Source organism: Typopeltis vanoorti, chromosome 5 (assembly GCF_054136105.1).
Source record: "Typopeltis vanoorti isolate ZY-2024b chromosome 5, IOZ_Tvanoo_1.0, whole genome shotgun sequence".
Lineage (NCBI taxonomy): Eukaryota > Metazoa > Arthropoda > Arachnida > Uropygi > Thelyphonidae > Typopeltis > Typopeltis vanoorti.
In genome coordinates, this window is record NC_143553.1 from 20,753,133 (window position 1) to 20,766,607 (window position 13,475).

At 37.2% G+C, this 13,475-nt stretch overlaps 1 protein-coding gene across 1 annotated transcript in view; it reads left to right on the plus strand.

The window, feature by feature from the left end:
- Positions 1-11,552, plus strand: part of LOC150106258 (beta-scruin-like) — a 361,294-nt gene extending 349,742 nt beyond the window's left edge. Inside the window, exon 7 of the mRNA XM_090392967.1 lies at positions 11,349-11,552. Coding sequence (XP_090249093.1) covers positions 11,349-11,552 — 204 coding nt within the window. The remainder of the gene's footprint in view (positions 1-11,348) is intronic.
- Positions 11,553-13,475: the final 1,923 nt, after the last annotated feature.

Below are 13,475 nucleotides of genomic sequence, written 5' to 3' on the forward strand. Positions count from 1 at the left end.
TGAGTGTATTAACAGTGCTTGTTATTGTTGAACAGTTTTTCAAGTGCTCAGAAATGTTGCATAAATTTAGGCCAGAGTGTGAAGAGGAATTTCTCTTTGTGAAATGACAAAGTAAACCACTGTGTGCCATATGTCGAATAGCACTTGCACAATTCGAAGCCAGCAATCTCAAGCGTCATTATGACATGCATCACAGTAATTTTAGTAAAGAATTTCCACTTAGTTCTGATCTGAGGCGAACTACACTTTCAACTTTTTTTATTATTGTTATTATTATTATTATTATTATTATTATTATTTCGGGCAACTCCAAGAAGTCGACAGACTCATCGAGGGAGGCCCTAAAATCATGTCAAGAACAACTATTCGACATTCACACAGTATCTATCATACCTCGCCTTGAACTCATTCACGGTCATAGCACCCACAACAGATTCTGGCAGCTTATTCCACTCATTCACCACTCTCCAAGAAAAAACCTAGCTCTAACACCCCTGCTAACCACATTCTTGCCCAGCTTCCATGTATGGCATCTAGTCCTCCCACCACCACCAGTCCTATTCACAAAAATATCTTCTGGATTAATCCTATAGCAACCCTTCAGTAATTTGAATGTCTCAATCATATCACCCCTTTTCCGCTTAACACCAATTTTTGCAACCCACAAATCTTCAACCTGTTCTCATAAGGTTCATTCCACAGACCTGCTATCATCTTGGTCACTTGTCACTGGATCCTCTCTACCTTCTCCGCATCAAGAAGAAACCCTGGTGCCCATATATAGGCACAGTACAGTGGAACAATAACTTGTTTGTCTCTGCATGTTAAAGTATTTTTCAGGAACCAAGTGATTTGATGAGCTAATTTAGCCACTTTTGCAATGTGCCCCTAAACTCAACTACCTATCCACCAACACTCCCAAATCCCTGGCCTCATCAATCTCCTGGAGTATGGTTCCACCAATGTGATACACTGCTGCTAATCTTTTCACTCCGAAATGCATAACCTTACACTTTGCCACATTAAATTGACATCCATTTTCCCTAGCCCAGTCCTCCAAATTATCCAAATCATCCTGCAAAATTTTGACATCCTGTGCACTCACAATTGCTCTACCCAACTTTGCATCATCAGCAAACAAGTGAAGATTTCCTCTCAGATCCATTCCTATATCATTAATGAACAAATTGAAAAGTAGTGGTCCAAGAACATAACCCTGTGGCACACCACTAGTCACAAGCCGTCTTTTGGACTCCACTCCTGAATAAACCACTCTCTGGTATCTCTCCATCAACCACCCTCCTATCCATCCCTATCTGCTCCAGTTTATTGATTGGAGTTCCATGTAGTATCCTGTCAAAGGCCTTGGCAAGGTCCAGTAGAATCACTGTAAACACATTACCCTTATCCAGTTCAGCCGTCACTGTGTTATAAATAACTGGTAATTAGTTTACGGAATTAACAACGCATATAAAGTATATTAATTAAAGGTAACTTTAATAAATAACTTCTATATTTCGGCAACGTCACATTGCCATCTTCTGGAACATAAAGATATAGTATGTGCACGCAGGCACTAACAAAAGCAAATGAGGAAGAAAGCAAGAAACTAATATTGTTCCTAAAGTCCTAATGGTGCCCTCTGGTGGGCTAATTTGGTTGACTTGGCAGTTGGGCTGAAGTTCTCAAAATGTAAGTCTCCCAAATTTGGGGTAGTTTCATGCACCCAAATTTGTTGAGGTTAGGAACGTTTTTTAGAGCTGCTGAAGATTCCTTGAATAATCTTTCGTATTTAAACTTGCTGCGGTGTATTATTTTTGTTTTCTTCCAATGAATTCTATGGTGGGTATCTAAGGCATGGTCTGCCAGCCCAGAGCGGCTGTACTGGTGAAACTGGATGTAGTCTTTGTGTTCTGAAATCCTGATATTTGTTGTTCTGTCTGTTTGGCCAAAGTAGGACAACTCTCACTAAAGCCAAACCTCCAAAAACCAACTTATCCAAAGACAAATATGCAGCCCTACAAGAAATGAAGAATAACAAAAAAATAATAATCACCAAAGCGGATAAGGGAAACGCCACTGTGGTGCTAAATCAAAAGGACTACAAAGGTAAGCTTAATGCTTTAGTACTAGACCGTACTACTTACTTCCCTATTGAATATAATTCTACCAGTGTTGGATTCTGAATATATAGAGATCGGAGTAATTATTATTTGCTTCAGAATCCAACATGATCTTCCATCACATAAGCTAAACTTATAATTATTTAATGTAAATAACTTATTTTATAATTTAATATTCATATAACTACCTTAAATTTGTCTAATATTTAATTACTTAATCAAAGATATATGTATTAGTAATGAAAAGACTGTATTAAATATTATTAAGCTATTTTAATTATTACTATGTTAATATTATAAGAACTTGTATTTGATAATTTAACTGCACATTATTTGAAATGTAAATATTCTCTATTTATTCCTGTTTGTAAAGTTTAACCTTATGTAATAGCTCAATTTTATTATATTTTGTTTTGTTGTCATGGAAATGTATGTAAGTGAGCGAGCACGTTTTGGAACACCACATGAGGTTTATTGAAAAGAGTTTTAGAAAGAAATCACGAGAAGAATTTAGGCAGGAAGGAGGGATATAAAAAGGGAAGAACGCGGAAAATAAGAATAATAGGAAACAGAGAGAGAGAGAGGATTAGCATTAGGTTGGAATCGGAGCATTCGGGAATCACAGTGCGATAATAGCAAGTCGGCAAGTCACTCAAGCAGCTAATAAAGTCTACTAGTCGAGAGGCGGTTAGCTAATCAATTGTAGAATAACAATTATAGCTACGGAAGACAGCTGAGTGACTACTAAATAGACTAGCGATATTTGAGTTGAGATTCAATTTCAGGGCCGACCTTTCAAGGACATACAGAACCTTGAAGCAAAGCACGAAGTTCTATAGAATAGTAGAGGCCGTAAAGTTGAAATTTACCGTTAGCTGTGCTTAGAAATATATTGCCTAAAGAATTAAATGAATGCAGGAAGAATGAACAGCTGTGCATATAAAACCTCAAGTTAAGGAATTATTGTGTATTGCCTTTATTCATAAGTGATCAGTAGTATTTCATTCAAGAACGTTTGTTTATGTGTATAGCGACCGATGATTAATTCAGTTATTGCTTAGAAGGTTTATTTAATGAGTGCCATATACTGTTTAAGTGTTTACAGTTATAAAAAGTGTTTACGTATAAGTAGATGAAGATAGAAGATTATTGGTAAGATTATTCCAACCATTAATATTCCTATACAGAGATGTGAGTGTGTTTCATCCTAGAATTTCCTTATGTTAACAGTAACTATTGTGAAGATTAACTAAAGTGTAAATTTAAAAGTGTTTGCTTGTAAGGAGGTGTTACTGTGATTTTATTGTATTTGGAACTTAAGGAACTGTGAGAAGACTGTATTAGAGATAACAAATTTACCATTGTCTGAGTTTGTATGACAGTATTATCAGAAAGGCTGAAGTGTTTATAATATCTTAATTAGTGATTTGATCTTAAGTGTAAAATTTGTGATTTTAAAATTAAATGTTTGTTTTTGTTAATCAAAAGTTGTATTTTGCCCGAATCTCTTTTACTGCACCATTCATAAAATATTCGAACCAAAGCGGGTAAATTAAGTAAGTCAAATATACTCGGCCAGTATATATTTTAAGGAGAAATAGTTGAAAGTTGATTTTTCTTCAATTATTGAACTGATTCAGATATAGAGTGGCGCAGTCTTTAATTTTAAATTTTCTTTATATTTGAATTAGAAACCAACTAGCAACTTATTATTTTGTTTAAGAACATCATAGTGACTAACATGTCGGATCCAAAGTACAAATTAAGAAGAAGTAGGATCCAATACCAGCTCTCAGATTAGAACTCTCCACAGACTCCTTAAGAAAGTCACTTCTTGGCCTGTGGAAGTCACTAACAAACTAAACCTTATAACTCTAGACCCCTCCTGATTATATGGACTCCCAAAAATACATAAACAAAATGTGCCATTACATCCCATAGTGGATGGCATTGATTCCCTCACATATAAATTAGCCAAACATTTAGCCAAAACGCTCACACACTATACTGACAACACACCATCACACATAAAAAACTCAGCCCACTTTAAAGCCAGTGTAGAAAACCTCTCACTCCAACACACTGACATAATGGTCAGTTTTGACGTTCCTCCCTATTCACTAATGTCCCACTCAAAGAAACCCTAGAGCTCATCCAAGCTAAGTTTCCTCCCGATATCTCAGCCCTATTTCAGTTCACAATGAACTCAGGCTATTTCGTTTGGCAAGGAAAGTTCTACAAACAGATAGAGGGGACAGCCATGGGTTCACCACTTTCCCCACCCTTGGCCAATTTTTTTATGGAGACCTTTGAAGAGAAAGCCTTAAACTCCGCCCCACAAAAACCCACTATTTGGCTTCGTTACGTGGATGATGTGTTCGCTATTTGGCCACGTGGCTCAGACTCACTCCACTCCTTCCTAACACACTTAAACAACCAATACCCCAGAGTCCAGTTCACTTTAGAAAAAGAGGAAAACAACACCCTCCCCTTCTAGACACTTTAATCACCCGCCAGCTTGATGGATCGTTGGTTTTCTCTGTTTACAGAAAACCCACCCATACTGGCAGATACATTCACCAGCAATCCCCCCCCCCTCACAACAATATGGGGTTATAAAAACACTATATAACAGGGCAAAATTAATCTGCTCAGACGACAACGCCCTAACTACTGAACTAAACCACATCCACAACACTTTCTTAGCCAATGGCTATAACCCCAAAAAAATCCAAAAAATACTCAAACCAGTAAACCACAACCCCCCCCCCCCTCCACAATAAAAATTACACCAAATCTATCACCATCCCCTACATCCATGGCACCTCTGAGAAAATAACCAATATCCTCAGAAAATATGATCTTACTTCGTGTTACAGACCATATAAAAAGTTCGCATCCCTTATCTGCTCTACCAAAGACCAATCACTTCCCCTAGACCTAACTGGTGTATACCAGGTCCTTTGCAGCTGCAAATTGTCCTACTTTGGCCAAACAGGCAGAACAACAAATATCAGGATTTCAGAACACAAAGACTACATCCGGTTTCACCAGTACAGCCGCTCTGGGCTGGCAGACCATGCTTTAGATACCCACCATAGAATTCATTGGAAGAAAACAAAAATAATACACCGCAGCAAGTTTAAATACGAAAGATTATTCAAGGAATCTTCAGCAGCTCTAAAAAACGTTCCTAACCTCAACAAATTTGGGTGCATGAAACTACCCCAAATTTGGGAGACTTACATTTTGAGAACTTCAGCCCAACTGCCAAGTCAACCAAATTAGCCCACCAGAGGGCACCATTAGGACTTTAGGAACAATATTAGTTTCTTGCTTTCTTCAACATTTGCTTTTGTTAGTGCCTGCGTGCACATACCATATCTTTATGTTCCAGAAGATGGCAACGTTACGTTGCCGAAATATAGAAGTTATTTATTAAAGTTACCTTTAATTAATATACTTTATATGTGTTGTTAATTCTGTAAACTAATTACCAGTTATGTATGACCAACATATAAGCCTTGCTACTAGAACTGTGTTATAAAACGTGAGCAAGTTACTGAGGCATGATCTACCCTTTACAAAAGCATGTTGTCCTCCATACAGTATCCCATTTTCATCGATCAAATCCTGTATTCTTCTCTTGACTAATTTCTCCAAGACCTTGACAACGATTCCTGATATGCTAATCGGTCGGTAATTTACAACGGCAGTCTTGGACCCTCCTTTATGCAGTGGAACTATTTTCCACTCTTTCCACCCCCTTGGGACTAACCCAGACCCCAGACTCAAATTAAACAAAATGGTCAAGGGTACTGACAATTCTTTAACCACTTCATGTACGACACGAGCTGGTAATACCATCCAATCCCACAGATGTATCGACATTGAGGTTTTGCCATAGACTACTTACCTCCACTTCATTCATCACAATTCCCATATAATCTATTGGGTCATTCATTTCTGCAGTGTCATCACCTGGAAGATATATTCTTGCAAATCGCTCGCTCAGTAATTCAACTATATCAACTGATTTGGTTACCTCCCTACCATCGGCATTCTTTAAAATCATTCTGCCATATACATTTTTTCTTTTACTTGCAACATATCAAAAAAACTGTTTAGGATTCTCTTTAGCCTGCATGGCCAATGTTCTTTCGTAATCCTTTTTTGCTTTTCTTACCACACTCGTAACCCTTCTTGCCTGCACTTTATACCATTCATGTGCCTGTCGGTCACCTTTCTCCTTAAATTCCCTCCATAGTTGTTTCTTTTTTTTGCAGCTCAAGTTTAATGGTGTTATTCATCCATTTAACCCCTACTTGATTTATTATTCGGACTCTAGGTATACAGTCAGAAATTGCTTCATGCAAACACTTCTTAACCACCTCCCATGCACTATCAACTTCTAGCCCTTGCAGTTGTACATGCCTTGGCACTGAACCAATCACTCTCCTAAGCTTGTCATACTTATCAGCCCGGTAATTCCACATGTACACTCTCTTAATTGAAAATTCCACACATTTAACCACCTCCCAGGTCAAGACCTTATGATCACTCTCACCAATTGGTGGCAACGTGGTCATATTCATTACAGTCAAATTCTCAGATGTAATTACCAGGTCAAACACTCTCTGACCCTAAGTATTTTCCATTACATGCTGTAGCAGATAGTTATCCCTTAATAACCGCATAAAATCCAATTCCTTCTTCCCATGTGTCCTGTCCTCCCAATCAATGTTACCATAGTTGAAATCTCCCATAATAATCACCCTCCTTCCACTCATTTCTTCTATTTGCTTATGCATACTATCTCCACCATCTATTCCATTACCCGGGCTATAGCAGCACCCAACTGTATATTTAGTTCTGCTAGTTTCAATCTCACACCAAATAGCCTCAAATGTGCTCTTTTCTCTATCCTGCAGTTCCACTTCTATTCTTCTTGGCTGTAGCTCATCAGCTATCATCAATAACACTCCTCCACCATTTTATTCTCTCTGTCACTCCTGAACACACCATACCTCTCACATTTCAATCCCACTAGCTGTGTCATCTTCTGTCAGCCATGTTTCACTAATGCCAATAACCTGTGGTCTGGAAGTGCCAACCAAGGCCAAAAATTCTTCCCTCTTGTTCCTAATACTTCTGGCATTTGTATACATGAATTGCAGAAGCCGATTTGTCCCGTCCCTATTTTGATGCCTTATACTAACTATCCCACTCTGATTCGTGGTCTTTCCTACTCACGTGGGCATATTACACACATTCACATACTCAACTGTGTCCCTAAAATCTGCATGTCTACTACCCCTGCCCCCTTAATAACTCTAGTTTCCCTGATTCTGCACATTCACTTCCACTACATTCGAAATACCTTTTCAAGTCTCCGTAGACCAAATCCATTTAAATGTAAACCATCCATTTTATATAAATCCTTTTGCCCATCGAACTCATTCCACACGTCCACAAATTCCACACCACTCATCAAACATAATTCATGCATAAAGTCATTAGCAATTATGGCCCTCCTTCTATACTCTTCACTGTCATACTCTGGCAACAGACTCACCAACCCAACTCTCTCACTCTTCTCTTTTGCTACCTCAAGCAATTCCTTCACATCCTCACTTATAGCCTTTTTGTTTCCGTTCAAATCATTTGTACCTGCCACCACTATCAATTCTTTCACCTGCTACTTTTGAATTCTTATTGACTCGCTTACATTCTTAACGTTCGCACCAGGTTGGTACGATTTTGTTAAACTCTCAACTAACACACCTATTACTAAGAAATCTTCATACAACACATGCTCTTTCATTTTGTTTATACTCACTATCATACCCTTATTTTTTCTATCATACTTTTGCCGATTATTAGTCGGCTTTGAAAGAACAACTGCATGGTCAGAGTAAATTGATGTCCATGAATACTAAAGAGCCTGATGTTACTACCGAGGCTTGTTTTATTTTAGCATTTTATTTTGCATAGGCAAAACATCTGTACATGGAAAGAGAATTTGTCAAAAAGAATATGGCGCAAATAATTTCAGTTTTAGACCCGGATAATAAATAAACTACTCAATTTGATTGAAAACAGATGCCAGTCTCCAGGCATATAATTGAAAGGAGAATTTCCATTATCAGTGCTGACATTGTAAATAACTTACACTATAACTTGAAAAACTGTGCTGTATTTAGTCTGGCTTTGGATGTATCTGCAGATATTTAGGACAAACCGCAACTAGCTGTATTTGTCTACTTTGTATCTCGCGATACTGGACATAAGGGAAGAGCTATTAGACCTGATAACATTGAAAGATACAACATGTGGCTCTGACATCAAAGAAGCTCTTGATGTTGCACTTACAAAAGCTTCGATATTGCACGAAAAAATCGTCCGCATTGCAACCAATGGTGTTCCGACTGTGAGGGGTAAAACTAAAGGGCTCATGGGGCTCCTTGGGAATGATGAATCATATCATGCTTTCCTCTCCGTACATTGCATTATTCATAGGGAACATCTAGTTGCCAACTGATTTAAATTTGAACACGTAATAGAAGTAGGTCTAAGAATTGTCAATTTTATTCGTTCAAGTGCTAAAACACACCGAGTATTCAAAAGCTTTCTCGATGGGTTGAATTGTGACGAGATTTCTAATAATGTATCATGGTTTTGCTTAGTAAGGTGGCTCTCAGTTAGCAGTGTATTAAACAATGTTTTTTTGTTGTTGTTAGACCCATTCAAACAGTTTCTTAGAGAGAAGGAGAAATTTTTCTCAAAGATCAGTGGTTGTTAGGCATAGCATTTTTCAGTGATGTTTTCTAACGGTGAAAAATCAAGGGAAAGAAAAACTAACAACTGATCTCACAGACCGTGCTAAGCTTCCAAAGCAAACTGCAACTTTTCTAGAGAGAGAGAGACTCTTAGAAAATAAACCTTTCAATCAGTTCGTTTATCGAAGAAAATACTGACAAATTTTTGCCAGGATGAATTAGAAATGGGATCTTATGTTAGCAAATTAAATTATCTGGCCAAAGAACTCAACAATGATTTTGCAACCTTTGAGAATTTAATCCAACATTCACTTTTTTGGAAAATCCTTTTTCATGAACGTGCTTGATCCTATTTCAAAACCAATTGTGATGGATGTCACAGCTACAAAACAAACTGGAGCTTTTTGAATTTCAAGAGGACGAAGGACTGAAGCCAACAAAGTAAAGTGGATGTTACGTAAATGAGTTTTGGAAGCAAGTTCCAGACCAATGGTATCCAACAGCAGTGTGCCAGAAAACTGATCTCCATTTTTGGGACCATGTACTCCTGTGAAGTGCTATATTCGACTCTTAAATTTATTAAATCTAAATATAGATCTGTTTTAAATTATGAACATTTGAACTAGCTTGTAAGAACTGCTTTGACTAATTACACACCTAATTTTAAGGAGCTGGTAAGAAAATGGATAGAAGGATGGCCTCTACTAATAAATAACTAAAATTATTGTGTTTCGACTTTAAAATTATTCTGATTGTTCAAAGTAAACTTCATTTAATGTATTTCGAATTAAACTTTTTTTACTGCAGTAATTTTTATTAACTCTGTTTTTCTCTCCCTCTTTGCTTTTTTTTTTAATTTTATTTTTTCCTTGTTTGTTTATTTTTTCCTGGTAAAGCATGAAGAACCGCTTGGCACATGGATGCGAGCTGCATGCAGCTTGCGAACCATGTTGTGACCACCCCTGATATAGAGGCTAATGACTTCACATCAGTTGACTTAGTATACCATAATGCAAGGCACATCCTTACAGACATGTATAATGCTGCGCCTTATGGGCCATTATCCAGTCCGATTTCGACCTTTATTGTCTCATCAGTGGGATCTAGACACCCAGAAGAGATACTGGTTTGGTATCCAGATACCATGGGAAATATATGACTTCTGCATTACTTCAACCTTGGTATCTCTTCTGGTTCTACTCCTACTGATGAGACCTCAGCAAAGATCAAACTGGTCTGTGTGGTAGCACTTCCTATAATTCATAGAATTATACATGTCTTTAAGGATCTGTGCCTTGTTATTGGATACTAAGGTAATTGACATGAAGTCATTAGCCTCTATATACAAGTAGCCCAGTCATGAAGTTACTTCACGCACATACACTTTGTTTGATTACACCTGGATATAGGATGAAACCAAGAATATAATTCCTCAATGAGTCTTTGGACTCCCTGGAGGTGTTATGTAATAATAATAATAAGACACAGGATTTTCATTACCAGGTGTTGTTGTAGATATTGTACCATTAATTTTCTTATGCTCTGTTCTGAATATTCTAGCAATTTAGTTGGTACTATAACAAACACAATGTGTGGTTGCTTGCCATAATATAGTCCTTTCTTTGTGTTACATGGTTACTAGCATTCATTTTATTAAAATTATGGAGAATACAACCATGTTAGGAATAATTATTTTAATTTCCTGACATTTCAATCTTCATATCTGCATTATGCACATATCCTAATCTTAACAATAATGGTGGTCTAAAAATCCCAAGAATATGGATGGCACATATTCTACCCACTTAACCTTTTGGTCTAAGAGTTAATTATAATTAGAACTGTAAGCAATCCAGGATCATAACTCTAATATAACACTCTTGTTATATTATGAATTAGGCCCCACTACTTTTTTGTATTAAAACTATCTATATGAATTTGTTCTCTGATGATGTTATAAATAGAACATAGCTTTGATGTAGTTTTTTTTTCACACTAGAGGTCAGGCCAGTAGAATAACGATTGATCAAATCATTGTCACTTTGGCTTACTGTTAGAAATGTAATGTAGCTTGTCTTTGTATATATGTATGTGTATACTCCAGATGATAACCTTAATATGAAAGTTGAAAATCAGGAAATTAAAATAATAATTCCTAACACAGTTGTAGTCTCCATAATTTTACTAAAATGAATGCTGTGATTTAGAATGGGCACTTAACACTGTCAAGTGCCCATTCCAAATTATAGAAGCAGTGGATGCCACAGATGGTGGAAGTGTAATTAATAAACTGGCTAATCAATGCATATAATATATGGTTGAATCGTTCAGATTTTATGATTTGCTCTTGATTTCAGTTATGGATAGGAAGATAGTTTACTTTAGTTTGTTAGTATGATTACTTTCCTGTTTTTAATAATTGGTTTAATAATTTTTAAATCTTTAGAAGTGGCCTCCTGAACCAGACCCAAATATGTCAAGTTCTGCAGTTAATATTGCCCTTGGAGCCTTACCGCCAGGATATACTGTAGTGCCTGTACTGTCCGGTAAAGGAACATGGGTGCGTCGTTACCTTCCTTTGCTACCACATATGGATCCCAATCTTGGTACTCTTGGCTATCTGGATGATACTTACAAAAAAGCCAAGTAAGATATGATTACAAAGTTAATAGTAAATATTTATCTGCTATTATAAATATTTAGAAGTATCTATAAATATTTATGATCATTATTACTTTTCTAGGCCTCCATACAGTCTAAAGATTCATCATATAGCCAAACATGCACATCATAGTATGCATCATACCTTATCCTTTCTTTTAGTGTTACACGGTGATCAGCATTCATTTTAGAAATTATTATTATTATAACGGTGTCTCCATGGAGTCAAAAGACTCATCATGGGAGATCCCACATTGACGCACTAACCATTATTTACACAATATCTATCATACTTCTCCTTAAATTCATTCACAGATGAAGCATTCACAACCACCTCTGGTAATGCATTCCTCTCCTTCACAACCCTCCAAGTAAAAAATCTAGTCCTAACACCCTTGTTAACCACACTCTTAAATAATCTCCAGGAATGGCCCCTCGTTCTCTCCCTTCCTGAACTGGTCTTAAAAATGTCATCAGCATCAATCCTGTAAAATCCTTTTAATAATTTATATGCTTCTATCATATCTCCTCTCCTACGCCTATCAGCTAGTTTTTGGAGCCCACAGATCTTCAATCTATCCTGGTAGGGAACATCCCACAGACCCGCAACAATCTTTGTAACTCGCCTCTGAATCCTCTCCACCATTTCTTCATCACCAAGAAATCCAGGTGACCAGATCTGTGCACAATAGTCCAAATGCGGTCATATTAATGCCTTATAAAGTGGAACAATAACTTCCTTATCCCTGCTTGTTAGTGTGTTCTTCAACAACCATGTAATTTGATGTGATGTTTTGGCTATCTTTGCAATATGCCTTTTAAACTTAAGTTCTCTGTCCACAATGACTCCCAAGTCCCTTGCCTCGTCAACTTCTTGCAGTTCATTTCTGTTAATATAGTAAACAGCATGTGATCTTATCCTCTCGAAGTGCATCACCTTACACTTAGCCACATTAAACTGACAGCCATTTACTTTGGTCCATACCGCCAGCCTATTCAAGTCATCCTGCAAGACATCTACATCATCTGAATTTACCATCGCCCTTCCCAATTTTGCATCATCAGCAAACAAGTGGACATTTCCTTTCAAAGTATTCCCAATATCATTGATGAACAAATTAAACAATAGAGGACCAAGCACTGAGCCTTGAGGTACACCACTAGTCACTTGCCTTCTCCTGGACTCAGCTTCTCCGTAAACCACTCTTTGATATCTATTGACCAGCCATCCTCTAATCCATATAACCAGCTTCGGATCCATATCCATTTGCTCTAATTTATGCAACAGAGTTCCGTGTGGAATCTTGTCGAATGCCTTTGCAAAGTCCAGCAGTATCACTGAGTAAGGATTTCCTTTATCCAACTCTATTGTTACTTTATCATAGAAAGTAAGCAAGTTACTGAGGCAAGACCTACCTTTCACAAAACCATGTTGTCCCTTATAAAGTATCATATTGCTCTCCACCCAGTCCTGAATTCTAATTTTTACCAATTTCTCCAAAACCTTAACTACCACTCCAGATATATTGGTTGGTCTATAATTTGCAACCTCAGTCTTGAAGTCTCCCTTGTGCAGTGGAATTATTTTCCCTTCTTTCCACTCTATTGGTACTTTACCAGAACTGAGGCTTAAATTAAACAGCCTGGTTATGCCATCTAACCCAATTGCAGTGTTAGCATTAAGATTCTGTAATATGTTAAGCACATCTATTTCGTCTATCTCTAGACTCTCATCAGTCAATGACACATTTGACACTGCACTATCACAACCAAGATGGTGCACCATCTTGGTTGTGATAGTTGCTTAGTGATCATTTTGCAAAATGATCACTAAGCAACTCAGCTATTTGATTTGCTTCTGTTATTTCTCTACCATCAACACTTATCAAAGTAATCTTTCCATAATTATTCT